The 14146-nt window shown below is 39.7% G+C and overlaps 1 protein-coding gene across 1 annotated transcript in view; it reads left to right on the forward strand.

Moving 5' to 3' along the window:
- The window catches only part of LRRC49 (leucine rich repeat containing 49), a 73253-nt gene that overhangs the window by 13021 nt on the left and 46086 nt on the right, over positions 1 to 14146 (forward strand). The window contains exons 6-9 of the mRNA XM_072148080.1: positions 778 to 981; positions 1984 to 2050; positions 5471 to 5614; positions 9877 to 9938. Coding sequence (XP_072004181.1) covers positions 778 to 981; positions 1984 to 2050; positions 5471 to 5614; positions 9877 to 9938 — 477 coding nt within the window. The remainder of the gene's footprint in view (positions 1 to 777; positions 982 to 1983; positions 2051 to 5470; positions 5615 to 9876; positions 9939 to 14146) is intronic.

Here is a 14146-nt window from a genome sequence, read left to right on the forward strand (position 1 = left end):
AAAGAGGTAGGAGGAGTTACTGAGAACTAAAGGATGATGGAACTTGTAGTCTCCAGTGGTGGCCATCTTAGTGATAACTCCACCTACTTTAGAGAGGGCATACATTTTGTAAATCATAAAATCAAACTATTTAAGCTCAGTTTTATGACGAATGACATTGAGTATTGTTGTATTCATTTATTTATATCATCATGGGTTTTTGTGTCAGACGTTCATATTCCCGGAATACCCCTTTAAATATAATTTCCTTTTCTTTTTGTAATTTTGGTACAGAAAATACACAATACACCTTTTATGAACAAGGCTTAAAGCTTGGACTATGGAGTTATATTATGGAATTGTATAAAGGACTTGTAATATTGAGGTCCTTCCTTATATGAGTAGAGGTTTACTGTATAGGATTAGTATAGGATATAGTATGTGAAACAAATGAAAATCGCAATTCTGTGAACTCTGTACAGGCAGTCCCAACTTACAGACGAGCCCTAGTTCTGTGGCCACTATGACCTCTGGTGAAGCTCTCTGGATGCTTTACTTTAGTTCCAGGCTCCAATAGCCTGTCTGTAATGAAGTTTTATTTATAATCCTTGTTCACATGACAACAACATTTTTTTTATATTAATTATCACAGGGACAAAAAGTTACAATTATAAAGTATACCAGTTCCGACTTGCATACGAATTGAACTTAAGTACTGTCTGTATTTGTCTTTTTACTTCTGCTATGAAATCTTGCAGAACAAAAAAAATAAATCTATATTTTCCCTTTTTTTTGAAGGCAAAACTTGAGAGCCTTTCCTGTGATAGAAGGTGAAGAGACGCTCCGACTGCTGTATTTACAACATAACTTTATAACTAGAATACAGAATCTTTCAAGCCTTCAGCGTCTGATATTTATTGACCTGTATGATAACCAGATAGAAGAAATAAGCGGCCTTTCTTCTCTGAGATCTTTGCGTGTTCTTATGCTTGGCAAAAACAGGTAGGTGTGTAAAATTATTTACACTTTGGGTACTAAGAATTGTGTGAAAACTATTGTGTTTTCCCATTCACAACTATGCAATCACAACTGAGCTGATTATTAAGAACTATAGAATCTGTATGTATTGAACTCATCTTAGTGACAGCTTAAAGGAACCTCTCGCCAGGTTTTACCACATCAAACTAACAGTCCCCTCAGGGTATGAAATTATATTTCTAGAATTCCCTCTGTTATGTGAAATCTCACCCATCTACCTATAAAAAAAATCTCTTCCACAGTCCTATGAAAATAAGCAGAGAAGAGCCATATTTGCCTATGATAAATATCATCTTTCAGATTGCACCAGGCTTGTATTTCTGGGAACAACAGAATCCGAGATACAAGCAATTAAAGGCATAGCTGTAAATGTGAAATGGAGATAAAGATTCAGTTCCTGCCTTTTTACTTGCCTGGTTCTGTAGATCACATAACTACAAGTCTGCTGCAATCGAAAATATGAGATTCTTATCTTCAGTATGACAAAGCATGTTTCTAGGTGATATAGAACTGAAGATGGGGTTGACTGAAGTCACACCGACCCTGCAGCCTCTAAACTTGACTAACCTCTTGCAATACATGACTCGTCTCTGCTCATTTTCACATGACTTCAAATGAAGGAGGGGCATAACATACAACGTTTCGAAAAATATATTGTCTAGAATGCCCTAAAAGTTAAATATTATACAATTTTTCATAAAAGTCAGGCATGCACAGCTTGATACATCCTCCCCCCCCCCCCCCCCAGTATATTCTTGCTTCTAGCTATCATTATGCAAACCCGAACTTATGATTTATTAGCTGTTCATATTTTTTCAGACTGTAATGCATACTGGTTGTTTATTAATAAGAGGAAATTCTGTTTGTATTGCTACTAGCTATGCAGCCTGAAATGTAAAAAATGTGTATAAGATCACACTAGTTCATACATGAAAAATGTTTAGTGTGCGTGTCTGTATCTTTCAGGATTCAGAAAATATCAAACCTGGAAAACCTTAAAAATCTTGATGTTTTAGATCTTCACGGCAATCAGGTAATTGTCTCTATGTTCTGTACATGCATATCTACATTACATTGTTACATGGACATAGTGGGGTTTCACTTTCATAGCAATACACAATAAAGTATCACCAGTAGTGTTTGCAGTTTAATAATAGCCAAAGTTATTTCCTAATTGTTAAAGTGAGTTATTTTTGTAATTAATGAAATATAAAGATTGCATTAGGTACTGTTCACAGACCCCACCAAAAAACCTGAATTCAAATACATTTTACTCTGTTTGAAATGCACGAGAGACTGGGTTGGCTCTCATTTCATAAGTATGAGATCGCTTTTTATTTGATGTGATGATAAGACTAGCGTGTTACAAGGACGGGATTTGCCATTGTACATATTACAGAATGTAAAGCCTTAGGGTCAGGGCAGGTGCCAGTGCTGGGCATACCTGGGCAAGTGCCGGGGCCCACAGCTGCTGGGGGGGCCACATAAGACTGTATTTAAGGAATCCATAGGGAATGAGTGGGGCTTTCTATAAAATAACCATGAGGGGGCTGTACATAAAATAACCATGAGGGGACTGTACAGCGTATATGTCTATAAATGTGAAGTCCAATGCCTTAGAATAGCTGGACAAAATCTCTACCATTTTTTTGCATTTTTAGATTTGACTGTTTGTCCACAGTATCGCCTTACATGCAGAATTGTCGCGTTGTGTACTTGTCTTATTAAACTTTTGTTTGTATATCTGTATTGTATTAAAGGGGTTTTTCAGGAATAAGCATATTTCATATTCAAATTGGTAATTTAAAATATAAGCTTATATGTAATTAGTTGTTGTAGACATACGCTATAATGAAGAATAAAAATGTTAATAGCCCTTTAATCATTTTATTGATTTTTGTCCCTGTGGAGGAGACACAGGACAGAAGATGTCACATGTCCACATCACATGTCCTGCACCTGTCTGGGCAGGTCATGTGATCAGCATTATGGTAGGCTGTAGTCGGTTGGTTGCTGTGCATCCAGTCTGGCCAGTCTTGTGGTGAGACATCATCTAAGTGAGGTAATGTGCAGTGATGGCAGCTACACATCATTACTATGGTAATAGAGCAGGACCGTCTGTTACATCATCACTGGGAGCAGAGCATAAGAGGAAGGAGGAGTTACCGAGAACTGAGGGATCATGGAATTTTTAGTATCCTATGGTGGCCATCTTGGATGTAACTTTGCTAACTTTAGAAAGCCCATAAAATTTTGTGAATCATAAAAGAAAACTATTTAAGCTCCATTCTGTGAATAATGACATCATGTTTTGTTGTATTCAGTTATTTATAACTTTATGGGTTTTTGTATCAGACATTCGTATTCCCGGAATATCCCTTTAAGTGTTTCTGAGACATTACTCATTCGGTTTCTATTTCTAAAAGGGGATTTTAATTTTTTTACTGGTGTTTATTGGGGGGGCATCTATCACCATTTCTAAGCCATAATTCTGTTTTACAAGCCATGAAAATAAATCCCAATTCCTGGTGCACGGCCAGGGCTTACAATTCCTCCCTACACCACGGAGGGGTGCACATTAAAAATAGCCTGTGGCAGGTTCCTGTTCTACATCAGGCAGGCATAATATTAAAAGTGGACGCTATTTTGTATGTCACTGATATGAAACCATATGGCCCACATTTACTAAAACAGTGCAGTCTGTACTATGTACACAATGTGTGTCGTCTGTTCTTCATGAAAGTGACCTCTGCACTGCTCCGACAGTGTGTACCTTAACATGGGGCATGCAACAGACTTCTGTTGGACTCTGCATGATAAATGTGGTGCACGGTCCGACTATGCACCGGAACGCACATATCATGTGAAGAATAGTGCAGGCGCCCAACATATGTAGCGTGGACACTTCTTAAATACATGTGCACCAAAAAGAACGTGCAAAATCTGACAGATAACTTTAGTTAATGTGGGCCATCTGTTCAAATAAAGCTTTTATCTTCAGAGTTGACAAGGCTTCTTGAAGATCTGTAATTCTGTGGAATCCCCTGCCTAGTAATCTGAAATCTCTTCTGAAGTTGCTGTGAGTCTATAAAAAAATAAACTTGCATGCTCCATGCGGCTCTTCTGTCTTCTCTCTGCTGCATTAGCCGTCAGAGACACGCACACTATGGCGTAATCAACAGCGACACCGGTGCATCATAGTGTGCCTCTAATACAGCAGAGAGAAGAAAGAAGAGGAGCCACTGTCGCCGCTGATTACACCATAGTGTGCGCGTCTCTGCTGGCTAATGCAGCAGAGAGAAGACAAAAGAGGAGACGCGGGGACAGGAGCATCAGGGAGCCGTGTCCAGCATCGAGGACCACCGGAAGGTGAGCAGGTAGGTTTATTTATTTATTTTTTTTGTGCTGGGCAAAATGGGCTGGCTGTATACTACTCTGGGCTGGCCAGCTGTATTTTACAGCTGACACCCGCCAGTTAGTGCCACGGTCGGTGCTGGCAGTTAACCTGTTAAGGTCGAATGTGACCTTGGAACCTAACATAGCTACCGACGGGCACCGACATCTTGGACGTCATCGCAGGGTGGCCATCGGTTGCCAAGGCAGCCTACCGTCGCATGTATAAAGATCTCCAATAGCCGGTAAATGACGGCCTATTTGAGATCATCTGTAAAATTGCTATATACTGCAATACAGTACTATGCAGTATATAGTATGAACAGTCAGACCCTGCAGTGTTAAAATACCCTAGAGGGTCTGAAATTATAGAAAAAAAAAGGAAACATTTAAATCGCCCCCTTTCCCTATAACACATATAAAAATAAACTGTAAAAATCATAAACATGCTGGGTATCGCTGCATGCCAAAATGCCTGTTTTATCAAAATATATAGATTATTTCTTTTATATACTGTGAACACCGTAAAGGAAAATAGCGTTCAAATGTCCGAAATGTCGACACTTTTTTTGCCATTTTTCCCATCCATGAACATTGAATGAAAAACGGTCATATATATCCCAAATTGATGTAAATTGAAACATTAGCACGGTCTGCAAAAAAAAAAAATGACACCTTGCATAGGTCTGTACACTGAAGTGTGAAAAACTTTAACTCTACTAAAACCTAAACCCCTATATAAATAGTGGGGGTCATCATTATGTGGTCTCCATTGACAGCAGGGAACTCTCTGTTTTTATGTATGAATTATCTAGGTTTTCCTTAAAGATATGCTGCATGTGCACTGTTTTGCTTAGCAATGACAGGTAAGGGGCTTGCCTCTCTTAATCCTATTAATATGGGTGAGGATTTCTGGTACCATAAGTATTATACGTAAGTACTAGGTTTTCAGTAATAAATATATTTATTATGTTTATATACATCTGATCACAGCTGATGACTTCATTGGTTCCTTGTGTGTTAATAATCTACTTTTATCTGTTGTTCCGTTTCCTTACAGATATCCCAAATAGCGAATATTGGTCACCTGCGAGACTTACGAGTATTAAACCTTGCTAGAAATCAAATTTGCCAAGTGGAAAATCTAAATGGCTTGGACTCGCTGACAGAGCTCAACCTGAGGCATAACAATATCAGTGTTGTGGTGAGAAATGACTTATTATATATAAGTGAATTTGTGCATTATATTATCTGCATAATCCAGGTAAAGTGCTCACAAATGACCAGTGTAAGATTCATTAGTGTTTCATTAAATCAAGGTAGACAAATGCCTTTATACAATTAGACAAGTCTAACAAGTTGCTCAATAAGTAGACAATAAGGAATAATCATAATCAAAATAATATAAGATGGTAATATAAAATATATTCAAATGGATACGAAGAGTTTTTGTAGACCTGCTGTAATAATTGTGCCACCCCAATTGAGCTCATATCATGGTCATCCTTTCATTTAAATTGCTGCAGATGTATTACATGGCTCCAAAGTCAGCTCTTCTCTATTCATTTCACACCACCAATTGGGAACATTTTTATGCAAATGGAGTTATCGTACCATAATGCATTATTGTAATATAGCGGTACAACTATTCTTTATCTTATGAAGAGATGTTGAATGGATGCAGCACTTGTATATACTCGAGTATTACCGACCCAAGTATAAGCCGAGGCCCCTAATTTTACCACAAACCCGGGGAAAACTATTGACTCGAGTATAAGCCGAGGGTGGGGAAATGCATTGGTCACAGCCTCCCCAGTATATAGCCTGCCGGACCCTGCCCCCCAGTATATAGCTTGCCAGCCCATATCCCCCAGTATATAGCCAGCCCCCTGCCCCAGTATATAGCCAGCATCGGGCAAGGCCGGAAAGGTGAGTTTTGATATATATATTTTTTTAGTCGAGTATAAGCCGAGTTTGAGGTTTCAGCACTTTTTTTTGTGCTGAAAAACTAGGCTTATACTCGAGTATATATGGTAATTTAAAACTTCATATTCTTTATTTTAATCCATAGCAATACAAAAAAGAAAAAACCAAGTGCATCACATATGCTGAGCAATGATGCTCACTGATAAAAATAACGCGGCAGACCTAAGCGTTTTGGACATAAACTGGCATGTTGTCCTCAATCATGGTCTCTCCTTTATCTTGATTCCTTTATAAGATTAAAAAGAATACTTATTAACTGTGAATTACTGACTGATTTCACGTTCACCGGCTTCATACACCATGCCCTGAAATGACAACTTATGTCTGAAATAATCAATGTAAAATTCTGTGTGTGACACACAGACCACAAACTATCCAGTATTGAGGTCAGTAGGAGGGTTTCTACATACATTCCCATGTTAGAAAGCAATGGCAGAAGGACATCTCAATGCATAAGAATCCTTGAAGGCATAGCCTGTCAGTTGTGTGGCTACAACACCGCATCTGGGAAATACCATTTCTAAATGTTTCCCCTGCTCTCTGGCTGTGGCTATTAGGTATTTGTGTCCAGGAATACGTCAATGAGTTTAAATGTTTTCTTGTCCAAGTTTAATAGCGATGTGACTGTCATAATCTTCTTATATAATATTTGGTATCTATGGCCTCCTTCCTTCTACAATCAACTTTTAAAGGGAACCTGTCACCAGGAGAGCAATTTTTAGCACTCCCCCAGTCCCCACAGAGCAGAGTACATACACTGCCAAAGCGATTTTGTATAAAAAATTGGTTTTACAGAAAAAAAGATATGTTATATTGTACCTTTCATTAGCATCTGCTTTGTGACTAGGCAGTTGCCTTTTGGGAGGAGCTGGAAAAGAGCAGTTCCCCCCCACCCTTGGGAAACATGTGACCATTTCAAATATATGAATAACTCCCCACACTCAGGATTGGCTGCAGAGGAGCAGGGGGCGTCGCTAAGCCCAGTGATGGGTGTTTTCATATATTTGAAAAGGTCACATGGAGAAGCTGTTCCCCAAGGGTGAGGGGGAACTGCTCCTTTCCAGCTCCTCCCAAAAGGCAACTGCCTAGTCACACAGCACTTGCTAATGAAAGGTACAATATAACATATCTTTTTTTCTGTAAAACCAATTTTTAACACAAAAACACTTTGGCAGTGCATGTACTATGCTCTGTGGAGACTGGGGGAGTGCCAAAAATGGGTCTCCTGGTGACAGGTTCCCTTTAAAGTTATGCTAATGAGCCGGAAGGTCTCGTGAAGGCGTTACCAGAGCCCCTCTGTGTTACTAGAGCCCACCTCCCACTGTTTGTTGACACTTCCACTGCTGCAGTGAGATTACAGCAGGCAGAAGAGGGAAGTATAGGATTCCACCCTTTGCTGGGTGTGTAAATAGTCTGACTGACGCACAACACACCGTCATGGGGAAGCTGGTGACAAAAAAGAAGATGCCTCCTGCCTGCCTCTGCCCTAATGTGTAATTTAAAAACCTGGAACCTAACCTAACTTGTTACAAACTTTATTTTGGTAATATTTAAATTAACTGCATATTCTACTTGGGCGTGTACTAGCCTCGCCTGGCGCTGGGAGGTAAGGATAGTACACAATCTACTTCTGATGGTAGGTTTCCTTTAATATATTGTGATGAGGGACCGAACACCACTACATGTTTGTGTTAATGATTTTAGACAGCTAATTTAAATTCATTGATGGCATAGTTGTTGACTAGTTTTTGGTAGTGAATAATAAAATCTTTTTTGAATTTCTGGTATTTGGATGTGTTTGTGTAGAGTGTATATATTTTTTTGTCTTGTATACTTTTGTTGACAGATAAACACTGAAATAATAATTATAATAATTCTTTACGCAGCGCTGCATAAAGCATGTCAAATTGGTCTGAAATGATGTTTGTCAGCAACTAGTAGTTGGTGAATGGACTTCTATAACTAGGTTCTGGTGACCTGAGATTCTAGAATATTTTGTTTTAAAAAGCAGTGCAATTGTTCAGAATTCCCATAAAGGCATTTTTAAAATCAGCATGGCATTAGACTATTGCCTATTGGAACCCGTCATGTAAAAAGGACCTCCCTGATAACATGTTCCCTTTTATCCCATTGAACATGTGTGGGGAATCCTCAAACAGAAAGTGGTGGATCGCAAGGTCTCTAACCTCCATCAACGTTATGCTAATGAGCCCGAAGGGCTATGAGCGGCATTAACAGAGCCCCTCTCACCCCTCCGCCTGCTCCCTCCCTCAGCACTTCCCCCTTGACCCACCCGCTAAGTAAACACAGTAGTAGGGGAAGTATTCCTGCACAGTGTAAAAGCCTGTGAAGCTACAGCACAAAGGGGCTCTAGTACTGCCCTCCATCATAATGGCTCATTATCATGATTTTAAAAGTTGATTTTAGAAGAAAGAGGACGCCATGGGTAACTAATATAAGAATACCACACTCGGGGTGCCTGGATATATGAGAAAATGCCTCTGGTGTATCCATTCTTAATCTTTATGAAAGATTTCACTTTTGGCACAATTTGGACATTTTTATTAAGACCTGTACTGACTTTTTTTTACCAGCAGTGTAGACATGAATGGCTTTGTTTTGAGTTATTTTTAGGGAACACCAAATTGACACTGCGATACAAGCTGTACACTGACTACTTTACATTGAGTCAGTGTCATATCTTCAGTGTTGGCCCCTGAAAAAAATGTGTTACAATATTTCCATAATGTACTTGCTTTTGTGACACTGTAATACAGTAACATTGTAACACCTGAATTTCTTTCCGGCAATGGTAGAATCTGTATGAAAGTGATACAAATATCTGGACATACTCCTCCTTTGTAATGAAATCACACACAACAGGCGGCCACAACCCTTCACATCCATCCTGTGTCAATGCACCATTTTTAGAATGAAATGAAAGCCTAATGTGTAGATGTTAGTCACATTCTGATTTATAGGTTGTGCATCCATTGTACTGATATTATAAAGTGTGTCGCTGTCCATATACGGCTGACTATATGTTTCTTTGCAGATGTCCAGCTGTGACACACGGGTTATGAAATATAATTGATGTATTTAACCACGTCATATTTATTCATGCATTATTGACCATGTGTGGAAACAATAGACTGCTCAGCTTGTGTTATTCTGTGTTTGCCTCTCCCAGCCTGTGTGATGTGTGACTGCTTTCTGCAGATTCCTAGCCTGTCATGTTGGGCCCTCTGTATATATTTGCTGCTCTGCAGTAAAATTGCTGAGGCTGCATCTTGGCTCCAGAAAGCAAGGTCCTGTTTTCCCCACCCATCACCCCTCTGCTGTTCACCTTGGCAGTGCATAGCGGCTCTGTCTCCAGATAGCCGATGCTGCATCAGGACCACAAGCATTACTGGATCAGCTGAGCAGATGTAGCTACGTCACATTATCCCTCTGATGTAGTCCATCTGTGTTTCCTTGCAGAGAGATGTGGAGACTTTGCCCAGCCTTCAGCTCCTTTATCTCAGCTTTAACAACATATCAAGGTAAGATGTGGCCACACTTGATGTCTTGATGCAATGCCGTGTAGTGCTGTGATTCTCCTCTACTGCACTGTGTGTATGCAGCCTACAGAAGAGAATAGTCTGCTGCCTTTTATCTAGCAGCTGCCACACCTTCCTGGCTAAGAGAAGACACTTGCTCTGTAATCTCCTTCATTGTCTGTATGGGAAAGGGTTAATGAGGCAGCCTATGCACAGCATGCTTTGGGTGAAGGCGGAAGGCCTTGGGATTTATGGAAAGTTTGGCTGCGGTGAACGTTGTTGGTGTTGATAATAAAGCACATACTGACAAAGGGTATACATAACATCATATGGAAACTATGCTATTTCATCAGCAATTGCAGGAAGGCTACATGAGGCAGTCTCCCACCGCCTTATTATGGCTTATACCTAAGGGCCACATGCAACTTCTTGGTACCCATCTACAATAGGACTACTAATCATTATTATTATTTATATAGCGCACACAGATTATGCGGCGCTACACAGAGCTTGCAAAATTGGTCCCTGACCCCAATGGGGCTCACAATCTAATCAACCTACCAGTATGTTTTTTGATTGTGGGAGGAAACCCATACAAACACGGAGAGAACATACAAACTCTTTGCAGATGTTGACCCTGCGACTTGAACCCAGGACCCCAGCGCTGCAAGGCTGTAATGCTTACCACTAAGCCACTGTGCTGCCCTGGGGTTTGCTGTCCCTGTTTGTCATCCCATCTGCCCTTCTTGGCTCCACTCCTGTTCTTTGCCTGCATAAACGGACACTAAAAAGATGTCTACAACTATTGCAGAAAATTTTTGTCAGGCACAGAACTTTTCTTCAGTTTCCTGGAACACTTTGAATTTCTGCACATTATATATTGTGGCTCCGTTTTTCTCGTATGACGGGGTATTTCAATATGCTTTTTTTTTTGTTTATTATTTGCATATTCCAGTGTTTGTTCCACATGGATACTGATATAATAGAGATGCTACAGTCTGTGCATACGCAAGGCTGAAAGAACAAGATTGTCTTGGGGCCAGTTTTGGTGTTGGAGGGATGACATATAGTGTGCTGCAGCGTGCACTTCTCTGCTTCAAGGCGCTGCATAGCAACTACAACTAGTCATTTCTGTGACTCCTTAAAGGTTATTATAATTTTACTGACCCGATCACCTTATATGTAGTCAGATGATGGAGACTTCTCTGTATTGATGCACTGCTGGAAGTTATTGCTGTGCTTGAGCAGGGCAGGACTCGCAGTTCTCCGTCTGATACAGCGAATGACAATGACATAATCCTGCAGTATCTCACCACTATCCGCTCACATGCACATGTAGTAGTTATGGCTCTGTTTTATCTTATAAATACATTATAATATTTCTTGGATATATGGATGGATTTTTTCACAATAAATAAAACATGTTATTTGGGACTAGTAATTCACCTTTGTGTTTGATAACCTATGGGTGACATACATGGTGCAGGAAGCATAGTTACTTTTTTTTGCCATACACTGCACTTTTTTTTTTAATAGAATTGATAAAGTAACCATGATTTGACAATATTATTTACAATATTTTTGTAAATGAACAGTTGAGATATATGATGATTTTCAGTGAGCGGCAACACAGTTCAGCACCAAAGCATTTTCACACTGTTAAAGGGACAATCCAGTAATTTTTTATTTTTTATTTTTTTTAATTTCATTTTTTTTTCCTCTTTCACTATATCCCCACTTCTGCAGTATATACACGTCAGTGTGACCTCCTTTTCACTTGGGTCATGTGATCTCAGTGGGACTTAATAAAAATTACATGGTTCAATGTATTAGACAAGAGGCGTCCTCACTCTTACTTCCTGCTGATGGACTATGCCGTACAGGATCTCCACAGAGGAAGCACAAATGATGATGAGTAGAGGCATCTGTCATGCAGTAATGATGATGGAGATGACAGAGTGTCTCCTGCATCTCTGTCATCTCCAATTTTGCAGGAAAATACAGTAAGAAGGGTTATTATACCATCCCCCAGAAGGCAGAGATGGTACAGTCTCTAGCTGACCATGTGTTACTCTCCTGATGCATTATCAGTAACATAGATCACAGTATAGAAAATAAATCTACCAGTCATAATACCGTAGTCTGTGATGAGAGCGATGGAAGCTGGACTTCAGGGATATGTGTGTTTTCTGGAGTGTCGCTTTAGAGGGGTTTTCCAGTACTGTTTATTGGTGGCCAACCTTCTGTATGCAAGTAACATCAATATCTGATTGGTGTGCGGCCAGCACCCACTCCCACATAGTTGTTCTGGCCACGCAAAGTACAAAATACATTGTCAGAAGGGGTTTGGCCCAAATGGCCATGTGATCGCTGTGTCTGTATTGGAAGCACATTATTATACTTATTTGATACTGTACAGCTTTGCCCAACACTTTTTCCGCTGTTACAGTGGAGAAATTGTACCCAAAAAATTTCTCAAGTGTTCTTGTTAAAAAAATGTCCACTTTATACACAAAACATTGCTATAGTAGCCACATTTGATAAATACATAATTTAATTCAAAATGATTGTTACACCAAGAGGGAATTCATATTCAAATTTAATTTGATTATAATTGGCAAATTAGAAAAACGTTTGTACTAAAAAGTGTTTTATTTTTATGTAATTCTAACCAAGAATAAAGCTAAAATTCAATGATAATTACTGAATTTTCCTTCAAAAATGTAAATTATTAGAAAACCCCAATGTGTCACAAAAAATTGCAGCGCATCAAATAAAGTTAGGGCCTTCAAACCACCACAGTTGCAAAAACACTGTTTGGTCATAAAGGCCTTTTCATAATAATATAATAATAATAATAATTCTTTATTTATATAGCGCACACAGATTATGCAGCGCTGCACAAAGCATGTCAAATTGTTCCCTGTCCCCATGGGGCTCACAATCTAACAGTGTGTTTTGGAGTTTGGGAGGAAACCGGAGTGCCCGGAGGAAACCCACGCAAACACGTAGAGAACATACAAACTCTTTGCAGATGTTGACCTGGGTGGGATTCGAACCCAGGACCACAGCGCTGCAAGGCAGAAGTGCTACTCACTTAACCTTTCGTGCCGCGGCTCTTTATCTTTAGATAACATTATTTTTTTACAACTTATACAACAATTACCTTTTTTTGTCATTTTGTATCATAAAACTTTTTATAAAAATTGATCAAAAGGTCATTCGCTCCCTAATACAGCTCTATACACAGAAAAAGTTATAGATTTTTGAAGGTGGGGAGTGAAAAACAGAGATGTAGAATGGAAATGGTCCATCTGTGGCAATTGGTTAAAGATATAGTTGAGAAAAGGAGCTGTCTGAAGCTCGCATTCTCAACTATGTCATCAACTGGCTGCAATTTCAACAAAATTTTACATTTAAAAGAAAATGTTGATGACCGGTTCCTTGTCCAGTCACAGAACAAAGTGCTAATCATGGGGGTTCCATTGGTTTATCACAAAAACCATTGTCTGTTCGTAACAGCTGAGGCCGTTCCATACATAGCGGGTGTCAGCTGCATTATGCGGCTGACACCCTCAACCGGTTCTGGCACAGAATGTTGCCACTTAAAGGGAACCCGTCACCACTATTTTCATAAATACAGATAGTGGCAGGTTCCTATAGAGCTCTAGTAACTATCTGACACCCTGCTTTTAGCTAAAAATTGTTCCCCTCAGATCCCCATAAAATCAGAGTTATAATCTTGCCTGGTATCTATGCAGCTTTGGAGCTAGTCCACGGGGGCGTGGCCTAATGTCATGTGACCAGGGTGACATCATCAAAGGTCCTTGAGCTACTTAATATGAAAACTATACCCCATGTACATATCTGACCACATAAAACCATCACAGCAGCCTCCATGGACTACCACTCCTCTCCTTGCAGGCTGCTGTGATTTCATTTGATAAAATATGCTGTGATTTCATAGTGTACAGTTCCTAATGCTACAAAAGCTATAGGACCTGCGATGATGTCACCCTGGTCACATGACATTATAGCAGCATACAGAGATAGGGATGGGGAGGAGCTGCTGGATTCAGCCCGAGGAGGCCACGCCCACCTGGACTCCATGTAGCCATGCTTAGTTACCAGATAAAACTATAAAGTTGAATATATGGGAATCTCAGGGGCATAATTTTTAGCTACAAGCAGGGTGTCAAATAGTTATTAGA

This window comes from Engystomops pustulosus, chromosome 4 (genome assembly GCF_040894005.1).
Source record: "Engystomops pustulosus chromosome 4, aEngPut4.maternal, whole genome shotgun sequence".
Classification (NCBI taxonomy): Eukaryota; Metazoa; Chordata; class Amphibia; order Anura; family Leptodactylidae; genus Engystomops; species Engystomops pustulosus.